General features: G+C 46.1%; 1 protein-coding gene across 3 annotated transcripts in view; it reads right to left on the bottom strand.

Moving 5' to 3' along the window:
- The window catches only part of SLC44A4 (solute carrier family 44 member 4), a 65,027-nt gene that overhangs the window by 19,364 nt on the left and 21,255 nt on the right, over positions 1–24,408 (bottom strand). For 2 of the 3 annotated variants that reach the window (XR_014788644.1, XM_084841079.1), the window contains exons 2-8: positions 15,719–15,767; positions 14,105–14,178; positions 12,392–12,470; positions 8,513–8,612; positions 6,494–6,640; positions 1,402–1,462; positions 374–479 (exon numbers count right to left, since the gene is read on the bottom strand). Coding sequence is in view for 2 of the 3 variants with exons in the window: in XM_084841079.1 (XP_084697205.1) it covers positions 374–479; positions 1,402–1,462; positions 6,494–6,640; positions 8,513–8,612; positions 12,392–12,470; positions 14,105–14,178; positions 15,719–15,767 (616 nt within the window). In the remaining variant the exon portion in view is untranslated. Of the gene's footprint in view, positions 1–373; positions 480–1,401; positions 1,463–6,493; positions 6,641–8,512; positions 8,613–12,391; positions 12,471–14,104; positions 14,179–15,098; positions 15,207–15,718; positions 15,768–24,408 lie in introns of all 3 variants that reach the window. The other variant, XM_084841080.1, reaches the window with a different exon arrangement.

Genomic DNA, 24,408 nt, shown 5'->3' with positions numbered 1-24,408 from the left:
CGATTTGGATCAGGGCCATGGCACTGGGGGAAGGAGAGTTAACCCTTTCCCCCAGTGCTTTCTCAGTGAAAATCCATTCTCCCCCACTTCCCATGAAGCTGCTTTTTGCCTGTTAGGGGAACACTATGCTCCCTCATTGCCATGGTCCCCATCTAACCTCCCACCCCTGTGAGTGCTGTTTGCTAAAATGTAAAAAGATATGAGATTCAATTACAGATTCCCATCATCTCATCTAGTTATGTCCTGAGAACTAGGCCTTTGTGCAAGAGGGAAGGTGACACATTAATAGGGCATGTGCCACTTTTAATAATTTTCCTAGAGAGCCCCAAGGCTTATGGTCTCTTTGGCTGAGGCTCTGGAGAAAAGGACTTACTCTGTACCAGACTTGATATTTTCCAGGGTTTCATTGGCTGTCATACTACCCACTTTAAAGTTTTCAGCTTGAGAGATGTCAAAACTAGGGAAGCAACGATTAATGACTGTATAAAAAAACAGATGGAGATTAGGAGTGGTTCTGAAGAACAGAGGTTAGTATAAACACTGAAGGCCTCACACCACACAGCTCTCCCCACACCTGCAATTCCCAGGCCTCAGGCCAATTACATTCCATATCGGGAGGGGATATTTGCTGAGATTTTGAAGGGATGCTTAAATTCTGTTCCATTCTGCTTAGTTCCACCTGCCCGTTACAGACACCATAACATCAGACACTGCCAACAAGAGATGGACGAATCTGTAAGGGCGTAATCCTATGCATATTTAGACAGAACAAAGTTCTACAGCTCCCAGCATGCTCCAGCCAGCACAAATTCATCCCAAATTCTGAGAATTTTTCCAGTCTTAACTTCAGATCATCCTGGACTTTGAGAATATTTTTTAAAGTTTGCACTGAAATGTATATGCATTTTTATGTGCATTTCTCCAAACACATGCATTTTTTTGTATGCGGTTTTGCCTAATATACCCATTTTTGCAAGCAATATTCCTAATATACCAATCTGAATTCATTTCTCCTCTACCCCTATCACCAATGTGTTTTTAATCCCCACCCCCGACCCCAAAGTTATGATAGCTAGACACTTGGAAACTGAATTCTCCAGATACAACATCTCCATATTCTTTGCTTGCAATAAAATATTATTATTCTTTATTCTATTTATATCCCACCTTTCCTCTAATGCGCTCAGGGAATGCAGGGAAGGTTCATGTCCTTTTAAAAGTTGTAGAGAAGGTCACATTCTGCTAGGTGCTGCTTTTCCCTTTGCAGTGCTGATGTGATGGGAGAAGCAGCACCTGACAGAAGTCTCTCCTTTGGTACAACTCATCAAGGTAGAGAAGCCCTCGCATGAAGGATCTGGAGCTGGTGACCCCACTGAGCCGGAATCTGTAATTAGCACTTACTGGGTTTGGTTGGGATCGTGAATTCAGGACAAAGTTGCTGGTTGAGAATGTCTGCCGTAGTCTAGGGGCGGGAAAAAAAAGAAACGAATTTGTTTGCTGGTGCAAATGAGATTATCATCTACTGGTATAGCATGTTGCTTTCATGTTATATCTAGAATATTATTACCTTTGCTCTGTACCTCAGCTAAATAGCGAGCCACAACTGGTACCTAACAAAGGCTGGGAGATGTGCATGACAGCATTGCATTGCGTTAATATGGTATAACCCCTTCATGGATCACTGCCTTGTTGTGGCGAAGGGGCTTGCGTAACTCAGTGAAGCCATAAACTATGCCGTGCAGGGCCACCCAAGACGGACAAGTCATGGCAGAGAGTTCTGACAAAATGTGGTCCACTGGAGAAGGAAATGGCAACCCACTCCAGTATTCTTGCCAAGAAAACCCCATGGAACGTATCACAAGGCTAAAAGAGATGACGCCGGAAGATGAGCCCCTCAGGTCAGAAGGTGTCCAATATGCTACTGGGGAAGAGCAGAGGGTATTTCCAAGTAGCGCCAGAAAGAGTGAAGCGGCTGGGCCAAATCCGAAAGGACACTCAGCTGTGGATGTGTCTGGTGGTGAAAAGAAAATCCGATGCTGTAAAGAACAATATTGTTTAGGAACCTGGAATGTCAGATCAATGAATCAAGGTAAGCTGGAGGTGGTCAAACATGAGATGGCAAGATTGAACATCGACATCTTGGGAATCAGCGAACTAAAATGGACAGGCATGGGCGAATTTAATTCAGGTGACCATCATATCTACTACTGTGGGCAAGAATCCCTTAGAAGAAATGGAGTAGCACTCATAGTGAACAAAAGGGTGGGAAAAGCAGTATTGGGGTACAATCTTAAAAATGATAGAATGATCTCAGTACGAATCCAAGGCAAACCATTCAACATCACAGTAATTCAAGTCTATGCCCCAACCACTGAGGCAGAAGAAGCTGAGGTTGATCGGTTCTATGAAGACCTACAACACCTTCTAGAACTAACACCAAAAAAAGATGTCCTCTTCATCATAGGGGATTGGAATGCTAAAGTAGGAAGTCAAGAAATCACCGGGATAACAGGCAGGCATGGCCTTGGTGTACAAAATGAAGCAGGACAAAAGCTAATAGAGTTTTGCCAAGAGAACATGCTGATCATAGAAAACACTCTTTTCCAACAGCACAAGAGGCGACTCTACACATGGACGTCACCAGATGGTCAATATCGAAATCAGATTGATTATGTCCTTTGCAGCCAAAGATGGAGAAGCTCCATACAGTCAGTAAAAACAAGACCTGGAGCTGACTGTGGCTCAGATCATGAGCTGCTTCTTGCAACATTTCGGCTTAAATTGAAGAACGTCGGGAAAACCACTAAACTGTTCAGGTATGACCTAAATCATATCCCTGATGAATATACAGTGGAGGTGAGGAATAGATTTCAGGGATTAGACCTGATAGAGTGCCTGAGGAACTATGGACGGAGGTCTGTAACATTGTTCAGGAGGCAGCAACGAAATCCATCCCAAAGAAAAAGAAATGCAAGAAAGCAAAGTGGCTGTCTGATGAGGCTTTACAAGTAGCTCACGAAAGAAGGGAAGCGAAAAGCAAGGGAGAAAGGGGAAGATATACCCAACTGAATGCAGAGTTCCAGAGAATAGCAAGGAGAGACAAGAAGGCCTTCTTAAATGAACAATGCAAAGAAATCGAGGAAAAGAGCAGAATGGGAAAGACTAGAGATCTCTTCAAGAAAATTGGAGATCTCAAGGGAACGTTTTGTGCAAAGACGGGCATGATCAAGGACAAAGAAGGCAGGGACCTAACAGAAGCAGATGAGATTAAGAAGAGGTGGCAAGAATACACAGAAGAACTATACAGGAAAGATCTGAATGTCCCTGATAGCCATGATAGTGCGGTCACTGAACTTGAGCCGGACATCCTAGAGAGCGAAGTCAAGTGGGCCTTAGGAAGCATTAGTAACAACAAAGCTAGTGGAGATGACAGTATTCCAGCCGAGCTATTTAAAATCCTAAAAGATGATGCTGTTAAAGTGCTGCATTCAATATGCCAACAAATCTGGAACACTCAACAGTGGCCACAAGACTGGAAAAGGTCAGTTTACATTCCAATTCCAAAGAAGGGCAACGCCAAAGAGTGTTCAAACTACCGCACAATTGCGCTCATTTCACATGCCAGCAAGGTGATGCTCAAAATCCTACAAGCTAGGCTTCAGCAGTATGTGAACTGAGAACTACCGGAAGTACAAGCTGGGTTTAGAAGAGGCAGAGGAACTAGAGATCAAATCGCCAACATTTGCTGGATCATGGAGAAAGCAAGAGAATTCCAGAAAAAGTCTATTTCTGCTTCATTGACTACGCTAAAGCCTTTGATTGTGTGGATCACAACAAACTGTGGCAAATTCTTAAAGTGATGGGAGACCAGACCACCTTACCTGTCTCCTGAGAAACCTGTACGAGGGTCAAGAAGCAACAGTAAGAACCAGACATGGAACAACCGATTGGTTCAAAATTGGGAAAGGAGTACGACAAGGCTGCATATTGTCACCCTGCTTATTTAACTTATATGCAGAGTACATCATGAGAAATGCCGGGGTGGATGAATCAGAGGTCGGAATTAAGATTGCTGGGAGAATTATCAACAACCTCCGATATGCAGACGATACCACCCTAATGGCAGAAAGTGAAGAGGATCTAAAGAGCCTCTTCTTGAAGGTGAAAGAGGAGAGTGCAAAAGCTGGTTTGAAACTCAACATTAAATAAACTAAGATCATGGCATCTGGCCCCATCACTTCCTGGCATATAGAAGGGGAAGAAATGGAAGCAGTGACAGATTTTACTTTCTTGGGCTCCAAGATCACCGCAGACGGTGACTGTAGCCATGAAATTAAAATACGCTTGCTCCTTGGGAGGAAAGCTATGGCCAACCTAGACAGCATAGTAAGAAGCAGAGACATCACCTTGCCGACAAAGGTCCGTCTAATCAAAGCTATGGTTTTCCCAGTAGTAATGTATGGCTGTGAGAGCTGGACCCAGAGAGCTGGAGCGCCGAAGAATTGATGCTTTCGAACTGTGGTGCTGGAGAAGACTCTTACGAGTGCCCTGGACTGCAAGGAGGTCAAATCAGTCCATCCTAAAGGAAATCAACCCTGAGTGCTCATTGGAAGGACAGATAATGAAGCTGAAGCTCCAATATTTTGGCCATCTAATGCGAAGAGAAAACTCCCTGGAAAAGACCCTGATGCTGGGAAAGACTGAAGGCAAAAGGAGAAGGGGACGGCAGAGGATGAGATGGCTAGATAGCATCACCGATGCAATGAATATGAACTTGAGCACACTCCGGGAGAGAGCGCAGGACAGGAAGGCCTGGCGTGCTATGGTCCATGGGGTCACGAAGAGTCGGACACGACTGAACGACTGAACAACAACAACAACAACAACAATATGGTATAATCACTCCCTCTAATAGCAAATGCAGGTGATAAGTGCCAACAGGACTGGAACCAATCAGGGGTCATTGAGAAACAAGAGGGAGGTATCTGCATGCTCAGCAGAATCCTGAGGTTTGCAGAAATACAAAAACTAATTAAAAACAAACAAACCAATGACTATGGAGCATGCTCAGTAGCCGTGGAATGCTGAGCGTCAGTTGTGGGGAGGGGGAAAAGAAAATTGGTGTGGCGGAAAATGGAATGGAATATCTGGAGGAGGCCATGGCAGCTGGCTGGCTGGCACCCTGAATAGGAGCACTCCTGCAAGAAGGTGAGGATGCACTGCAGTATTTTGTTGAAGGTCCCACTTAGATCAGACCACATCTCATCAAAGATTGTAGCCCTAGTTACCTGAGAGCCAGTGTGGTGTAGTGGTTAGAGTGTTGGACTGGGATTTGGGCGATCCCGGTTCTAGGCCTCACCTGGCCTTGAAGCTCACTGGGTGACTTTGGGCCAGTAACAAGCCACCCAGAACCCTACAGCAGGCCATGGGTTCTGGGTGGCTTGTGTTACCCAGAGCAACAAGCCACCTTGCCCAGGTGTGCAAGCTGTGCTGGTGGGGGTAATTACGCTAATCCCCCCAGCATGCGACCGGCATGTGCAGGAAGGGGAAATTAGCCACCGTGGCTTATTTCTCGTCTATGATCATGAGAACTGACTCTCAGCCTAACCTCACTGAATCTCAGCCTAACGTACCTCACAGGGTTGCTGTGAGGATAAATGGAGAGAAGGAGGGCCGGGTATGCCACCTTGGCTTCCTTGCAAGAGGAGAAAAAGGCAGGATATAAATGTAATAATAAATACATGTACAAATAAATAAATAAAAATATTGTAATATATTATACAATTATAATGCAAAGAGTAATGAATAAACTACCTCAAGTCTGGGTTCGTACTGAGTTACAAAACCACTGGCTATAGTCCCAAGTAAAGGATTACTGACATAACTGAAATCTGTTTACTCCTGAGGCGGAGCCTTGGTACTGATTCTGAAGATTGCCTTGGTGGGCCTTGGTTCAGTACTTAATTTTGAAAAAACAGAGGTGATGGCCAGAAGCCTTTTAAGAAGCCCTGCCCGGCTCTGTGATCCTAGGTGCAGAGAGGGACATGCTATGGGTTCTTCATGGTGGTGAGGGCATGGCCTTCTGCACATGCTCAGAGAAACCTTTGCACCAGTTCATACATCCCATTATTCAGCCTGGGTGTGGAAAACAAGTTCTGGAGCTGAACCCTGGCACAAATTAATCCCCGCCTGGGTCAAAGCAAGCTTGAAGTATGATATGTTTGTGGGGCTATGGGAGGCCGACATCCATCCATCCATCCATCCATCCATCTATCTATCTCATTTATATCCCACCTTTCTTCCATTGTGGAACTCAAGGTGGCCACATGGGAATCCCAGGTGGTCTCCCCTCCATGCACTGACCAGACCCAGACATGCTTAGCTTCAGCAAAGTGGCTGCACCATGTACCCTCAGACCATAGCCTGGGCCAGGAGTGACCCTGGGCAAAGAGCCAGGCTGGCCTTGCAAAAGGGTGAACAGCGCCTCACTTACCAGATTGGTAGTACCCAAGTCAATACTTGGCTGGCACAGTGTCTGGTTCCATACTTTGGAAGGGCGCACGTGTTGTAAGGAATTTGGAGGAATGAAGGCACTTGGAGGCACCACCCAGAAACTCTCAGAACAGGACGAGACACAAATCTGGAGAGGAAAAGGAAGAGGCGTGTGGAATAAACTTGGGTGGAATCTGCAAAGTTATTCATCGCTTCTAGGATGTGACAGAATCCCTGATCACTGTATCCGGGGTCTGGAAGGAGTTGCCCCCGAGCCCTACATGCACACACCGTTCCCAGGGTTTTGCCTTCTCTTGCAGGCAGGGTGGCCAACATTTTCTCCCGTGTCACTGCTCCTGTGCCTTTCGCAGCAGCATGGTACACACAAGACAAGGGCCACAACTCAGGGGCAAAGTACATGCGCCGTATGCCAAAGGTTCAAGGTGTACGGATTCCCTGGCTGGCATTCCAGGTCAGGGCTGGGAAAGACCACCTGAAACCCTGGGAGAGCCGCTGCCAGTCAGCAAAGATAAGGGATGGGAAACTCGTGGCCCTCCAGATGCTGACAGACTACAACTCCCATCAGTCCAGCCAGCAAAGCTAATGGCCAGGGATGATGGGACTTCCAGCCCATCGTCTGGATGGGCTGCACATTCCCCACCCCTGGATAGACGGTGCTGTGTTAGCTGGATCGACGGTCTGACTCAGTATATAAGGCAGCTTCCAATGTTCCTAGAAATATAGTAAGTGACGCTTTTCCCACCACACAGATAAGGTGACGGGGGGGGGGGGAGATGTCCTTAGTCAATTATACCTGACGGGGTGCTTCTTCTGATATGAACCTACCTGTATACTACATTCATCATCTGAGGCCGTCCTCTGACTGCCTTCTCCAGGGGAAGCTCAGAGGATGGCAACAAGGGAAAGGGTCTATTTGGTGGCGGCCCCCAATTGTGGAACACTCTCCCCAGTGAGGCCCACCTGGCACCAAGCTTGCCATCTTTTATGTGCAAGGTAAATACTTTCCTCTGCTCTCAGGCATTTGACACCATATTTTAGTGGGATTTACTGTTGATTGTTTAAAACAGTTATATTTTGTACATTGACATTATATTATATTGTATTTTTAGGGTTTTAATCTCTGTAATTTGCCCAGAGAGCTTTGGCTATTGGGCAGTATAGAAATGAAATGGAATTTCTACTCCTCATGCAATTTCTTTGAGGCACAGGACTTGACAAGAGAAAAGGAAGAGGGGAAAACCCTTGTGCTCATCGAACCCACATGCCCTGGCTCCCCGTGCCATCTCCTGCTCCACCCAACTCAATCGCCAGGCTTCCCTAGATCAGGGGTGAAGAACCTATTTAGTCTGGGGGCTAAAATAGGCCCAGAGCCAGGCCAGATGACATCAGAGGGTGGGGCCATGGCACAAAGCCCCTGCCCCTCCCTGATGTCATGCGCTCCTCCCTGCCCATTTTGCCTTTGTGCATGCAGAGGAGAGGCACAGAGTTCTGTGCTCCCCTCTGCATGGAGGAATGGACTCGGTGAGCAGCTCCTCTGGGCATCAGCTGAGCTGGTTGTCTTCTCCGGGCGCTGTGCACCTTCCCAATCAGTGTGATGGGCAATGTGTGAAGGCCCACTCTGCCGGTGCCTGGAAGAGTGGCTCTTGCAAGGGCTGGCTGAGTTGAGTGCCTCCTTCAGGGTAGTGAGCAGCACACAAAACCACTTGGCCAAAACTTGGGACTTGGCTCGACTGGGACAACAGACAGCACACAAAGATGGGTCCCCACTGTTCTCTCTAATCTGTGATTGGAAATAACAGTAGGGATTCCCCTTAGCACACCTGTTGCCATCCCCAATTGGGAGGGGAAAGGAAGTGCAGGGAAATCCCTGCTGTTATCTCCAATCACTGGTTGGAGATAACAAAAGGGATTACTCCATGGGCTCAAGGAATCCTAGGGGCTCTGCAGGCCAGGTTGAGAACATCCGGGTGGGGTTCCCCACCCCTGACCTATATCTTACCTGTGTGGTAGGGCACTGTAATCCATTCATTGCGATTGACAACGCGTTCAGAGTTGTGACACATTTTATGATGTTGAAATAGAGAAGAAAAGGTTTGTCGCTGCAAACAAAGAGGGGGGGGACCAGATTAAATAATTCAAGGTAACAAAAAGGACGAGAGGGTATTAAGCAGGTGCACGATCAATCCAAGAGTTCAGATGTCAGGGGCCAAAGGAGGTTCCCTCCCAGGGTTAACAGTAGCAGCTTCAGAGGAGGGGCAATTTTCACCAGGATTATAGCATGGGGAAAAGGGGGTAACCCTCCTTCCCCATGTGTCTTGGTCCCAATCCTGCTTGCTGCCTGAGGCAAAGCAGCCAATGGCACCGCCCCAGCCAAGTCAAGGTGCATAGCTCCCAAGGCTGGTTAAGTTATTTTGGCACCTGAAGTGGACAATCCCATAAGCATCTCTCCCCCTCCCTGGTAGCAAAAACACAACAATGATAAATTCAGTAACTAAGATTTTGCTGCCCTTTCCACAACACCAAAATCAGCTTCCTGGGGTGGCTGCTTTGCCCAGTGTAATGATACGGCCGGCCTCATTCAATTAGCATCTCATCTCAGTTGGCCCCTGAGTGGTCGTCGAAGAATTCCATGATGTTCCCACCACACACCCTTGCTCGTACATTCACAGGCTGCTGAACTCCCCCTGTGGGAACCATGAATTCCATCCTCTACTGCTATGCACCAGAGGTCACACACTTCCTCCCCTTGTTTTTATGACCACTAATCCAAAGAGTGGTCATAAAAACCACTGACCACTTTTTGTGAGAGCTGGACTATAAGGAAGGCTGAGCGCCGAAGAATTGATGCTTTCGAACTGTGGTGCTGGAGAAGACTCTTACGAGTCCCCTGGACTGCAAGGAGGTCAAATCAGTCCATCCTAAAGGAAATCAACCCTGAGTGCTCATTGGAAGGACAGATAATGAAGCTGAAGCTCCAATATTTTGGCCACCTAATGCGAAGAGAAAACTCCCTGGAAAAGACCCTGATGCTGGGAAAGACTGAAGGCAAAAGGAGAAGGGGACGGCAGAGGATGAGATGGCTAGATAGCATCACCGATGCAATGAATATGAACTTGAGCACGCTCCGGGAGAGAGCGCAGGACAGGAAGGCCTGGCGTGCTATGGTCCATGGGGTCACGAAGAGTCGGACACGACTGAACGACTGAACAATCCAAAGAGGGATGAGAAGAGCACTGCTCTTGCCAGGAGCTAGCAGTTCTTTTTAAAAACGATTGGGCACATAAATCAGAAAATGAATCCAGCACTTATTCATGCAATGCATGTTTAACTTATGGAAATCACTGCCACAAGATATGGAATGGATTTTTTTTTTAAGCAGGGGTGTAGAACCTTTTGCCTGAGGGCCAGATCTGGCCATCTGGGGAACCAATCTGGCCCTCCAGGGTTTCCCAGCAAACCACACCCCTTTACCCCAACCATCAATCGATTGGTGGCTTCCTGGCTTTATTGCTGTTTCCCCTCCATTCTAAATGACTGAAATAAGAATATAAGAAGAGCCCTGCTGGATCAGACCAAGGGTCCATCTAGTCCAGCATTCTGTTCACACAGTGGCCAACCAGCTGTCGACCGGGAACCCACAAGCAGGACACAAGCACAACAGCACCCACCCACCCACGTTCCCCAGCAACCGGTGTACACAGGCTCACTGATTCTGGAGGTAGCACATAGCCATCAAGACTAGTAGCCATTGATAGCCTTCTCCTCCAGGAAATTGTCTAATTCCCTTTTAAAGCCACCCAAATTGGTGTCCATTACTACATCCTATGGTAGCAAATTCCATAATTTAACTCTGCACTGTGTGGAAAAGTCCTTCCTTTTATCTGTCCTGAATCTCCCACCCATCAGCTTCATGGGATGACCCCGGGTTCTAGTATTTTAAGAGACAGAGAAAAATGTCTCCCTATCCACATTCTCCACACCACACATAATTTTGTACACCTCTGTCATGTCTCCCCTTACCCTCCTTTTTCCAAGCTAAACAATTCCAGCTGTTGCAATCTTCTCTCAGCCCCTTGATCATTTAGTTGCTCTTTTCTGCACTTTTTCCAGCTCTCCTAAGGTTTACTTCCTGCCAGTAAGAGCTTTAAGCTAAAATATGTTAGTATTTTGGGTATGTTGGCCCCTCCCCTTTCCCCTTCGGCCCTGCCCATCACTGGAATGCAGCCCTTGAGAGTTTCCCTGAAACTGATTTCAGCCCTCAGGCTAAAAGTGGAGTGGAATGCATCCTTTAAGGATTAGACAAAATGTTGGTTGATAAAGATTATCAACAGCTATTGGATACCAATATTTGCCCATGCTTTAAGATTAGCATCAGAAGCCCCACTCATTGCCCCGCCATTAAGATCCATTAGATTAGCAAGCACAAAAGACAGGGCCTTCTCAGTAGTGGCTCCTACCTTATGGCGCTCCCTCCCAAGGGATTTGTGGTTGGCCTCCTCAGGGGGTATTTAAAAAGGCTTTGCAAATGCACAGGTTTTGAATGGCTTTTAACTGATATGTTTTATTGGTCATACTGCTGTTTTATTGCTATGGCTCTGGAAATGTTTTTATACTGCATTATTAGATTTTAACTCACTGTTGTTTTGCATTTTTGAATGTTAAGTTTTATTAAAATATTAATTAATTTTATACTTCTGTTATGTTCGCCACCTTGGGTAAACTTGGTCCAGAAAGGTGGCTTATAAATATGTAAGGGCGCAATCCTATGGCTGCTAGCCAGCGGCTAGGCGTCCATAGGACAGGTCAGTTCCGGGAACCAACCCCTACCCCCTCCCGCCCTGCCTCGTAGGCAGCATGGATCAGCCCCATGCTCCGCGCTCATAGGAGCAGCACAGAGTGGCGAAAACGGGGTGTTCCCTGGGGTGGGGAGGTTGGAAATGCCGGTATGACACTTCCTAAGTGTCGTCTGGCTGCTGCGTCCCAGGGTCTGAGGTCCCATGGCTAGACCGCCAAAATTGGCGGTCTAGCCGCAAAAGCTGGGGGGGGGGGGCGAGGAGGAGATCCGCTCCTCACCACTCCTCCCGCCCTGCACTGGATAGGTGGTCGCCCCCGGGGTCGGAGGCGACCGTCGATCCAGATAGGATTGCTCCCTTCATGTGTGAATATGTATATCAAAGCAATTATTACATTCTTATGTCAAGGGATTCTTATCCCAGGAGAATTGCTTGCCCCCAAAATCCCTGTGAAAAATCGTGACTTCCCTTCCTTTCACCCGGTCATGTTAGGAAGCCCAGATAGGAACAGAACAAACAAGTAAAATGAAATGGGGAGTCTCAGTGGCAGAGGTAGCAACAATATAGATATGCAAACAGGGAGCCACAACAGAGAAGGCTTTACCCCTCATCACGTAACGGATCGAAGGTTCTTTGAGAAGAGCCTCCCCTGCAGATCTTAAGACACACAAGGGACCTCTTTTAGGTAGAATTTTGTCTATATCTTGTCTTCTTCTGTTCAGCCTTCCCCAACCTGGTGCCCTCCAGTCATTTTGGACTGCAACTCCTATCATCCCCATGCAGCACTGGGCATGCATTTGAACACATCTGGAGGGCACCAGGTTGATGAAATCTGTAGCATTATGATATTTCAACTATAAACTGGATGAAGATAAGCTTAATAAACTTTTTTTGAAGTAAAAGCAAGAAGGACAATGAGAAAAACCAGGAGGGAGAAAATGAGATTCAAGCGTGTCAGCCTAGCCCCCAAGTCATGTTTTCCTGGCATGGATTCCAGCCTTTGTGTGCTGATTAAACACCGCCCCTGTGACAACACTCCCCACTTCCATTGGTTCCCCTTTCTTCTCAGGCATCTCCGAACCCACCGGTTGACACCAATTCCACAATAGGATCCAGTTGAATTCCTGGGATAAATAACTTGCCGAGGATCACCGTACAGCCAGGCTTGCATATGAGAGAGAGAGAGAGAGAAAGGAAAGTGAATGTGCTGTTAACACTTTACATATGAAAGCCAGTGTCGTATCATGCGGTTAGAGCATCTTTCCCCAACCTGGAGCCCTCCAGATGCATGGTTGTTGTTGGTTGCTGTTACATTTATATCCACCTGTTCCCCTCTTGCAAGGAACCCAAGGCGGCTCACATGGTCCTCTGCCTCTCCAACAACAACCTTGTGAGGTAGGTTAGGCTGAGATTCCATGACCAGCCCAGAGTCACCCAGGGAGCTTCATATCCAAGTGGAGACTAGAACCCGGATCTCCCGAATCCCAATCCAGCACTCTCACCACTTTACCACACTGGCTCTCGGTGTGGACTGCAACCCCCATCATTCCCAGCCAGCAATGCCTCTGCTGGCTAGGAATAGTGGGAGTTGCAATGCAACACATCTGGAGGGCACCAGGTTGGGGAAGAGTACGTTACAGTGTCAGGTTAGGTTTGAGGAGACCAGGTTCAAATCCCCACTCAGCCATGCTCCCCGCGGGGTGTCCATGGGCCAGTCTCTGGCCGCATTCGCATGTCACTTTAGGCCAGGAATCCTGCCTTCTTAAACCACAATGTGCATGAGCCGCGTGCTCATACCCACAGCCTACTTGCTCTTGTTTCACCCCTCCCATCTGCACAAGCAGGTAAACAAACCATAAGTGAGTAGGTCAATATTACACTTGAATCCAGGATGATGGTTTATTGACCACTTAAAACATATGCTTGTTGTCAAACACCTGGGAGTAGAGGAAAACCTTAACATGGTGCCAAAAAGATGACAATGCTGGTGCCAGGTGAACCTCACTGAGGAGGGTGTTCCAAAATCGGGAAGCCACCACTAGGAAGGCCCTGTCCCTTGTTACCATCCTCCATACTTCCCTTGGAGGAGGCACCTAGAGGAAAAATGTATTATTTGGCCTGTTATTGTAGTTATGTATTATTGCAATCCATGTAGTGATATACATTCTTGTTTTTGTTATTTCTGTTCTTGTGCTGTGAGCCACTTTGAGTAGATGGTGTGCATACAAATTAAAAGTGACGATGATGAAATACAAGACATCTGACCATAGTGGGGAGTGACTGGGCAAGCTGTGTGCCTGCTCATTCACCTTTGTCCAGGTGGCAACTGTTGAAGGGCAACTTCAAGGCCCCTGTGCTCCCTCCCTCCTTAAGGTTCTTTATGGTTCTTTATCTTGGAACAGCCTTTGGACTGGACAGCCCTTCAAATAGAGGGCACCTTCAAAGGGAACACTGTAAAGGAGGATGCATGGCCACCCTAGGTGGAGACAAACAGCTCCAAGCAGCAAATCCACTGCCCGGCACCAGTTCCCCAGCTCAGTACAAAGGCCAGTGTTTCTAACTTTCCCACACCTGCCAAGGCTGAACTGAGTTTGCCCCCAGAACTAAGCACGAACATAAAACTATGTGCACAAATTCATTCGTCATACGGGGCTGGCAAAATCTTGCTTCCCAGCAGTGGAAGCATCGTGTTTTTGTTTGGTTCTGATTTCCAGTTAAATGCTCTCTGCCTGCCAAAGCCATACTCCCATACTTCCTCACCCTCCTCTCCAAGTTATGAAGCTTTCTGTGCTACTTACCCAGAATCCCCACCACAATGTAGCCAGCAATGAAGACCATGAAGAGAACGCAGCAAATGATATCAGTGCAGCTCCTGGAAAAAGGAACACGGCGCCAAACACAAACATATGTCGTCACGCAGATATATAGTCAGTCTCTCCTGATAAGACTGGTGGGGAACCAGTGGCCTTCCAGATGTTGCTGGGCTGCAACTTCCATCAGCCCTAGCCAGATGAGCCTCTGGTGAGGGCTGACAAGAGTCACAACCCAAAAACATCTGGAGGACCACATGTTCCCCATCCCTGCCCTATCTCAACCTGCCTGTGTCTTAAGATCTTCAGAGGAGGCTCTTTTCTAAGTTCCCTTGCCAGGGGAAGCTCATTGTGTAGGAACAATGTAGAGGGGCTTTTTTTGTGGTGGCACCCCATCACTGGAATGCCCTCCCCACTGAAGTCTGATTAGTGCTGATCATTTCAGTGTCAGGTTAAAACTGACTTATGGCACAATCCTATGCATGTTTAGACGGAGAAAAGGTCTAAAACTCCCAGCATTCTGTCTGGGGAAAGCTGGGAGATTTAGGACTCTTTTTCTGTCTAAACATGCATAGGATTGCTCCTTGATTTGCCCAGGCATTTTAAAGTATTGTGCTGGTTTGTTTGCCCTGTAGTTTTCCTGCTTTTGATTTGTTTCTATTGTGATGTTTTATTATTTTATTATATTATATTGTGGCATATTTTGTGCCCCCCAAAGGGCAGTGTACATCAAATGATCTAAAAACAGAATGCCTCTTGTATACCACCCTGCTCTCCTAGGATGAAGGGTGGGTTAAAAAAGCAACAACTTTTAATCATAAATACATACATACATAAAATAGACTGCTCTAACTCCAAACCTCTAACCCCTGACTAGAGCACTTAAATTTAATTCAAGGCTCAGCATTGGAAGAAGTCATAAAAAATAAACAAAATGCCTCTAAGCATGCATTTTATTTGCCACTGAGTAACCTTAGCTGACCTGCACAAATCTGAAGCTGGGGGCACAGCTGCCAGGCAAATTTGAGTTCCAGGCACTTCCACAGGCAGGAGCTGTGAGGGGAACAAGACTCGACCCTAATGCTGGACCCTATGGAAATTATGACTAAATCATTAAGTGGAAATTAAAATAAAACTGCAGTCCTATGCATGTTCAAGTAAAAGCTAACTCCATCGAAATCAAATAGACTTGGGGCACAATCCTATGCATGTTTAGACAGAAAAAAAGTGCTACAATTCCCAACATTCCCCAGCCAGAATAGCTGGCTGGGGAATGCTGGGAATTGTAGGACTTTTCTTCTGTTTAACATGCATACAATTGCACCCTTTCTTGAGAGAAAGTAGGTTTAGGGTGGGGCCATTCATGCGAAATCTCCCTCTAGTTGTCTTTCAGAAACCGAATGCATGGGACAAAGCTTCCATCCCCACCCCCAAAAATGCATTTGGCTCCCCAGTATTTCTTTCTGGTACACCACTGCTCCAGGCCTACCCACTGCCCTCCAAGCTAACCTGGCTTCCTGCCTCCTCTTCAACCCCACCAGCATCCCACGAATCCAACAAATTCTAGTCAGCATATCTGTTCATGCCACGAGGGGTTCTTACCTTTTCTGGATAGGACCACGGAAAGAGGGGTCATATTTACATTTCTCCCCTGGTGAGAGAAAAAGAGAGGGAGTAAACACAGAACATGGCTGATTGACAAGAGCATGGAGTTCTTCAGTAGGCTGGTCTAGGGATGTCGGGCAAATCCACGACAAATTCAATTACGTTTGGATTTCTGTGAATCCAACTGGCAGATTCTGCAGTGGACCAGCTTTTTCCAAGCCACACAAATTTACCTGCAGACTTTTTCAGTTTTGTGTGCATGATGGATTTGAACTAATTTGCATCAGTGCTACTGCGTACTTGCACAATGCACAATGCACCAATCCACATTAGCTAGAGAGCAATCCTGTGGCCCCTAGACACTGTCTAGATGGCCATAGGATTTTTCAGTTTCTAGGAACTGAGGTCATCTGACCTCGGTTTCGAGAAACCACACTCCCCACCTGCTCCTTCTCATAGCTGGTGTGGTTCTTTCTGCACAGCCGCTGTCTCAGTGCTCATAAATGGAGTGCGGAGAAGGCGAAAAGGGGGCGGTCCCAGGGGCGGGGGGGCGAGGAGACCACAGAAGCTGCTTTAGACGGCTTCCTGTCGGGTCTCTGGGTCCTTTCCCTCCCCGGAAACACACATCTAGCCACAAATGCAGGGTGACTGGAGCATGGAGGAGAGGATCCCCTCCATGCTCTGTCCGCCCTGCATAGGATACGGGTCAGCCTCTAAGTTTGGAGGTTGACATCTATCTCCATAGGATTGCACCCTTAATGAGCATTCATAATAATTTGCATTAACTAATACAGTTTACCGTATTTGCACAAATACACAGTAGCGCTAATGTGCATTACTTAGACGCATTAGTAATACTATGAATTAGCGCAAGTAGAATGAAGTTCTGGTAAAAAGAGGCCTTGGATAGCTCCTTTAGAGTTCTGACTGAAACCCAGAGCGGATTCACCACCCCACTGACATCAGAGCCACCAGCCACCACTGGGGGTGGCTTCTTTCTGGTTGGAAGTCATTGCCCATATAAATTTTCTCCTTGAAAAATCTGTGTTAATTGTGGATGTTCATGCGCTTTTAAATTATGTCCCTGTGATGTGGGGATTAACAGATGACCAGCAACAGTGGACACTGAGAGCCCATACAGCTGGCAAAGAGATTCTGGTCTTTTCTACATGAGCCTTTTATTGTGTGAGACATCATGACCCTCTAGTTTCACTTCTGTTTTTTAAGGCCACTTTTGGGGGATGGGGAAAATGCAGTATTTTTTTTTTCCATCCCAAAACAAAGCACAAGTCTCCACTAGCGTAATTGTTGCATTATTCTGCTATACCACAGCACCACCTAGAGGTTATGTACCAGAATGGCAGGAAAGGAAAAATTCCGTGTAGAGATGAAATCTTAATTCTGCAACGACTTGGAAGTAGATATGGCAGGTTAACAGCTTTGTCTAGAAAAGCTCACACTTCAAGCTTGGAAGGATAAACACCCACCACCTATTATTTAATGATCTGAAGATCTTACTGCTATTGCTGCATTTGGCTGTATACCCGACAGTCATCCGTTTTGACTGGATGCTTGTTTATATATATGGACTGCTTTATATTAATGTGTGGTGTAGTATGGTGAAGTGTCTAGAGTGTTGGACTGGGAGTTGGGAGATCCGGGTTTTAGTCCCCACTCAGCCATGGAAGCACACTGGGTGACTTTGGGCCAATCACAGACTCTCAGCCCCAACCTCACAAGGTTGTTGTTGTGAGGATGAAATGGAGAGGAGCATTATGTACACCAGCTTGGGTTCCTTAAGGTGGCAAAAAGGTGGATATAAATGTAATAAATATATATATTTGAAGTAGAAGTGTTGAATCTTCTTTTCTTTTTTATTAATGGTGTTGTGGATGGTTATTGTGGATGGTTATGTTTTTAGTCATGTTCTTTCTTTTCTTTTCTGTTTTTGTTCCCCCCACCCCATTTCTGTTTTTCATTTTGCTTATAATTGCAAATAAAAATAATTATTTTAAAAAGGCCCCTGCTGTTCCCCCTTATGGCTCTATATGACTCAGGTCACACATAATAGTGGCAATTCATGAGTTAATTAACCTACGATTTGTTGGGTTGTGCGACACACACGAACCGCTTCTGCTTTGTATGATCAGCCTCCGATTGGCCTGATTGTAGGTTGCGGTGTGAGATGTGAACCTAGACACTATGAGTTATTCGTGGGTTAAACAACCCACACTTAACCTACGATTAGTTCTTAGGTTAACTCTGGGTTGTTTAGCCCAAAAATAACCAATAACATTCAGATTCGCACATCACGCAGCAACCTATGATCAGGCCGGTCAGAGATTGATTATGCAAAGTGAAAGCGACTCATGCGCAGCACATAACCCGGCAAATCTGGAGTTCGAAAAGAGGATGCGTTCAACAGAGGCCTGTCCTCTGACAGCTCTTCAAACATAGGACTGTAAGGGAGGACACCTGGCCACCATAGTCTTCAGATGTGGGCCCTGGGCCGGGCTAGTCAAACTCAGAAAAGGGGCCCCTGGATTCTCAGAGGAGAAATGCAGTACATTGGAGGAAGAAATTTGGGGGTTGTGAGTAGGCCTTACATTGTGAGCAAGGAACCACCTGGATGTTATTCCACAATCTGTTTGCAATGCCAGAGCTTAGACGTGCAAGTAAAGTCAAGCAGAGAGAGTGCCTTGGAGCATGCACAGAGTAACTCTCTCTTTGCCCACTGAGTAATCACAACCAGCTTCACTACATCTGGTCATTAAAGGAAAGCATTTCCCAAAGGTCTGAAATCTTGGCAACATGCTCAGATGAAATCCTCTAGCCCCTGTGCTCGACACTTCCCAGTTTTAGCTAAAGCGCACACCCTGTAGCCTCCTAACGGCTATGAAGGCAAGATTACCAGGCAGCAGCATCCAAACTACAGGGGGACATTTTGTACTAAGAGGACCGTCACAAAAGGTAAGGGGCTCCCGCCTCCCTCTGCCCCCTTGTAACTGGAGCACTGCCTGGTAAGCTTGAGTTCTATGCACTGGTTCTTTTTAGACAGCATTGGATTAACAGGCTCTCAGTGTTTTGTTTTTTAAGGGAGAAGGCAGCACCTGAACTGAAGGGCACACATGTTTCAGAATGGGGAACAAAACCCAAGCATTCCAGCTCTCATATGACAGATTCAGAGTGGATTGGCCAGGCTTGGTGCAGAACTGTGTGTCCTGGTCTCTGACTGTGTCTCTGTGTGTTTTGTTTGCGAGTCAATTCTCCAAGTTCAATGACAACCCTGAGATTGACGCTGTTAGGTCCAATTACCAGAGATAAGAGATAAGCAAGGACTTTCTGGCTGTAAAAAATCAACCAGGAAATAACCAAAGGGGCGGGGGGGGGGGAGCCAGAAAGTGTTTGTCAGGCGCTAGAAAACTGTAGCGGTCACGGCTGTGGAATGTGAAACGTCATAATGGAGCACAGGCAAGCTTCTTGCCCAGAATGACATCACCAGGAGATTGTCACTCCACAATGAAATGAGCAAAGGTGTATCAGGCTCTCGCCAAACAGCAAACAATCAATTAGCTGTGGAATTCAAGAAGCATTAATTCCATCTCAAACTGATCGGATGCCAAAGTGCCCAATCTCTTGTGTGGGGACTGGTAACCAATACAGCAGTTACCACATCCCAGCAAGATTGGCAAAAGGAACCTCGAAGATACACTCTGTTTCCTCATATTTATTCCTTATGACCATTGCCTCTCCCTTCCCTGCAGTCACCCAACTGTCAACATTTTTATTTCATCTCTCAGGGGAAGGAATCTGTCTCTCCCCCACCCCTATTCATTTTCCCCTGTAAAGTACCACATAGTTATACAATCAGAACTTTTTTTACCCCACACTTCACACAGAAACTTTCAAACAACGTACAATAAATAACACATAATCATGCAAGGAAGGGAAATTGGGGTACACACTGATACGTTGAAACTTTCATGTTTCATGTATATCAATGGTATAATAAATAAAATTAAGCAGGCGCTCCCCCAAATGCATTAGAACAGGCTGAGGAACCCTCTTTCTGTTGAGGTCCACATGCCCACATATTTTCCCTCTCTCAAGATCATCACCACCCCACACTGACTTTCACTTTGTCCCCCCCTCCCGCCCCATCATCCATTCACACAATGGATGGGTGAGAAATTAACTGGGTTCGCATTCTAATGCAAGATTACCCAATTCGCACCCCACAGAGCTGAATATGGAATGGAACGCAATGTGCAATCAGAAATCTGTACGTTTTCAAGTGATGTGTTCAACATCATGCACACATTTGGAAAATGTGCATGGAAACGTGTATATATTTCTAAAATGCACACAGACATACTTTAGTTGATGGGTGCATGTGTACAAAAGAGCAAACATTTGAAAAATGCACACCAAAACTGCACACATTTTGAAAACCCTGGACAAATAAATGCATACATTTCGAAAAACACACACACAAAAATATACGAATTCCTAGGCAGAAAAATAAAGGTTCCCAAGGAACCAGGACTGAATGAGCCTAGAGATGGAAAACTGAAAACCTGAACGACCTTGAACTTAACATTTCTAGTTTTCTGTCACTCACTCACTCACACACCAAGTGTTCTTCCTCAGGCAGAATTCCTCCCGAATGCAATGCTTGTAATCCAGTGAGGTAGGCACATCTGTGCAAGTAGGTTTTTCCCACTGCCAGATATCTAAAAACAGCTGCAGAGCTCTGTCAGCCTCAGGGTGCAACCCTACGCATGTTTAGACAGAAGAAAGGCCTACAACTCCCAGCATGCCCCAACCAGCCAAGCTGGCTAACGGTGCCTAGGACTGAGATTTTAGCCAACAACAAAGCCCCCAGGTACTCATGGGCCTCTGGACAATGGCCGGTGCGTGTTTACTCCAATAAGCCTGAGTAACTAACAGAAGTCTTCATCGCCCCAGTTTACAGGAGTTCCTTTGCTCGGCTACTGCTTCCTTTTACAGATCTTTCTGATCTGTTTTGTTTTTTATTGACCAGATTCTTCTTTTGTTCAGGTGGCCTACAGCAGATTTACTAAATTTCAGGGCAAGCTACTTTTGTCTTCAGGGGGAGGATCTTGACAGAACACAGTTCCCTTGTCCTGCCTCAGGAAAGGCAAGGCATAGATGCCTTGGGAGCCACCCCTCCCAGGTGCTTGGGATGTTTTGAGGCTTGGTGTCCTACGTTACAGAGAACGCGGTGCTGGAGCTGGAGCACCTCAGTGACGCCATGAGCTAAACCGTGAAGGGACACTCAAGACGGGAAGGTCATGGCGGAGAGGTCAGACTAAATAAGATCCCAGTATCCCCTAAATACGACTAAATAGGGAAGGTAATGGCAACCCACCCCAGTATTCTTGCCATGAAAACTAAATGGATCAGTACAACCAGAGATATGTCGGTATACCATCGGAAGATGGGACTCCCAGGTCGGAAGATAGTCAAAATGCTGCTGGGGTGGAACAGAGGATAATTTGATTAGCCCCAGATGGGATGACGCTGCTAGCTCGAAGCTGAAAGGACGGCTAGCGGCCGACGGTGCTGGTGGTGAACGACGAATCCGATGGAACCTGGAATGTAAGATCTATGAGCCAGGGCAAATTGGATATGGTTATTGGGGAGATGTCAAAATTAAATATAGACATTTTGGGTGTCAGTGAACTGAAATGGACTGGAATGGGCCACTTCACATCAGATGACCACCACATCTACTACTGTGGACAAGAGGACCACAGAAGAAATGGAGTAGCCTTCGTAATTAATAATAAAGTGGCTAAAGCAGTGCTTGGATACAATCCAAAAAATGACAGAATGATCTCAATTCGAATTCAGGGTAAGCCATTTAACATCACAGTGATCCAAATATACGCCCCAACCACAGATGCTGAAAAAGCAGAAGTAGATCAGTTCTATGAGGATCTGCAGCACCTACTGGATAATACACCAAAAAGAGATGTTATTTTCATTACAGGAGACTGGAATGATAAGGTAGGTAGTCAAACGACACCTGGAATTACAGGCAAGCATGGTCTGGGAGAACAAAATGAAGCGGGACATAGGCTGATAGAATTTTGTCAAGACAACTCACTGTGCATAACAAACACTCTCTTCCAACAACCTAAAAGATGACTTTATACATGGACTTCACCAGATGGTCGACACCGAAATCAGATTGACTACATCCTTTGTAGCCAAAGGTGGTGGACATCTATACAGTCAGTAAAAACAAGACCTGGAGCTGACTGTAGTTCAGATAATGAACTTCTTATTGCACAATTTAGAATCGGACTAAAGAGAATAGGGAAGACCCATAGATCAGTTAGATATGAGCTCACTAATATTTCTAATGAATATGCAGTGGAGGTGAAGAATAGATTTAAGGGACTAGATTTAGTAGATAGGGTCCCGGAAGAACTATAGACAGAAGTTCGCGACATTGTTCAGGAGGTGGCAACAAAAAACGTCCCAAAGAAAAAGAAAACCAAGAAGGCAAGATGGCTGTCTGCTGAGACACTGGAAGCAGCCCAAGAAAGAAGGAAAGCAAAAGGCAACATTGATAGGGGGAGATATGCCCAATTAAATGCAAAATTTCAGAGGTTAGCCAGAAGAGATAAGGAATTATTTTTAAACAAGCAATGCGCGGAAGTCGAAGAAGATAACAGAATAGGAAGGACAAGAGACCTCTTCCAGAAAATAGAAACATCGGAGGTAAATTCCAGGCAAAAATGGGTATGATCAAAAACAAAGTTGGCAAGGACCTAACAGAAGCAGAAGAGATCAAGAAAAGGTGGCAAGACTATACGGAAGATCTGTATAGGAAGGATAATAATATCGGGGATAGATTTGACGGTGTGGTCAGTGAGTTAGAGCCAGACATCCTGAAGAGTGAGGTTGAATGGGCCTTAAGAACCACTGCTAATAACAAGGCAGCAGGAGACGACGGTATCCCAGCTGAACTGTTTAAAATATTGCAAGATGATGCTGTCAAGGTGATGCATGCCATATGCCAGCCAATTTGGAAAACACAATGGCCACCAGATTGGAAAAAATCAACTTATATCCCTATACCAAAAAAGGGAAGCACCAAAGAATGTTCAAACTATCGAACAGTGGCACTTATTTCGCATGCCAGTAAAGTAATGCTCAAGATCTTGCCAGGTAGACTCCAGCAATTCATGGAACGAGAATTGCCAGATGTACAAGCTGGGTTTAGAAAAGGCAGAGGAACTAGAGACCAAATTGCCAATATCCACTGGATAATGGAGAAAGCCAGGGAGTTTCAGAAAAACGTCTATTTCTGTTTTATTGACTATTCTAAAGCCTTTGACTGTGTGGATCATAACAAATTGTGGCAAGTTCTTGGTGGTATGGGGATACCAAGTCATCTTGTCTGCCTCCTGAGGAATCTGTATAACAACTAACTAGCAACGGTAAGAACAGACCACGGAACAATGGACTGGTTCAAGATTGGGAAAGGAGTACGGCAGGGTTGTATACTCTCACCCTACCTATTCAACCTGTATGCAGAACACATCATGCGACGTGCTGGACTTGATGAAGCCAAGGCTGGAGTTAAAATCGCTGGAAGAAACATTAACAATCTCAGATATGCAGATGATACCACTTTGATGGCTGAAAGCGAGGAGGAGCTGAGGAACCTCATGATGAAGGTGAAAGAAGAAAGTGCAAAAGCTGGGTTGCAGTTAAACCTAAAAAACCCCAAGATTATGGCAACCAGCTTGATTGATAACTGGTAAATAGAGGGAGAAAATGTGGAGGCAGTGACAGACTTGTATTTCTAGGCACAAAGATTACTGCAGACGCTGACTGCAGCCAGGAAATCAGAAGACGTTTATTTCTTGGGAGGAGAGCAATGACAAATCTTGATAAAATAGTTAAGAGCAGAGACATCACACTGACAACAAAGGTCCGCATAGTTAAAGCAATGGTATTCCCTGTAGTAACCTATGGCTGAGAGAGCTGGGCCATAAGGAAGGCTGAGTGAAGGAAGATACGTAGATGCATTTGAACTGTGGTGTTGGAGGAAAATTCTGAGAGTGCCTTGGACTGCAAGAAGATCAAACCAGTCCATACTCCAGGAAATAAAGCCAGACTACTCACTTGAGGGAATGATTTTGTTTGTTGTTGTTGTTCAGTCGTTACGTCGTGTCCGACTCTTCGTGACCCCATGGACCATAGCACGCCAGGCCTTCCTGTCCTCCCCTCTTTTCCGGAGTGTGCTCAAGTTCATATTCATTGCATCGGTGATGCTATCTAGCCATCTCATCCTCTGCCGTCCCCTTCTCCTTTTGCCTTCAATCTTTCCCAGCATCAGGGTCTTTTCCAGGGAGTTTTCTCTTCGCATTAGGTGGCCAAAATATTTGAGCTTCAGCTTCAGTATCTGTCCTTCCAATGAGCTGTCAGGGTTGATTTCCCTTAGGACTGACTGATTTGACCTCCTTGCAGTCCAGGGGACTCGTAAGAGTCTTCTCCAGCACCACAGTTGGAAGGCATCAATTCTTCAGCGCTCAGCATTCCTTATAGTCCAGCTCTCACAGCCATACGTTACTACTGGGAAAACCATGGCTTTGAGTATATGAATCTTTGTCGGCAAGGTGATGTCTCTGCTTCTTACTATCCTA

This window comes from Heloderma suspectum, chromosome 2 (genome assembly GCF_057233095.1).
Source record: "Heloderma suspectum isolate Gila_16-S chromosome 2, 16-S_ref, whole genome shotgun sequence".
In the NCBI taxonomy this organism is placed as follows: Eukaryota; Metazoa; Chordata; class Lepidosauria; order Squamata; family Helodermatidae; genus Heloderma; species Heloderma suspectum.
This window is presented reverse-complemented; position numbering and strand designations above follow the sequence as displayed.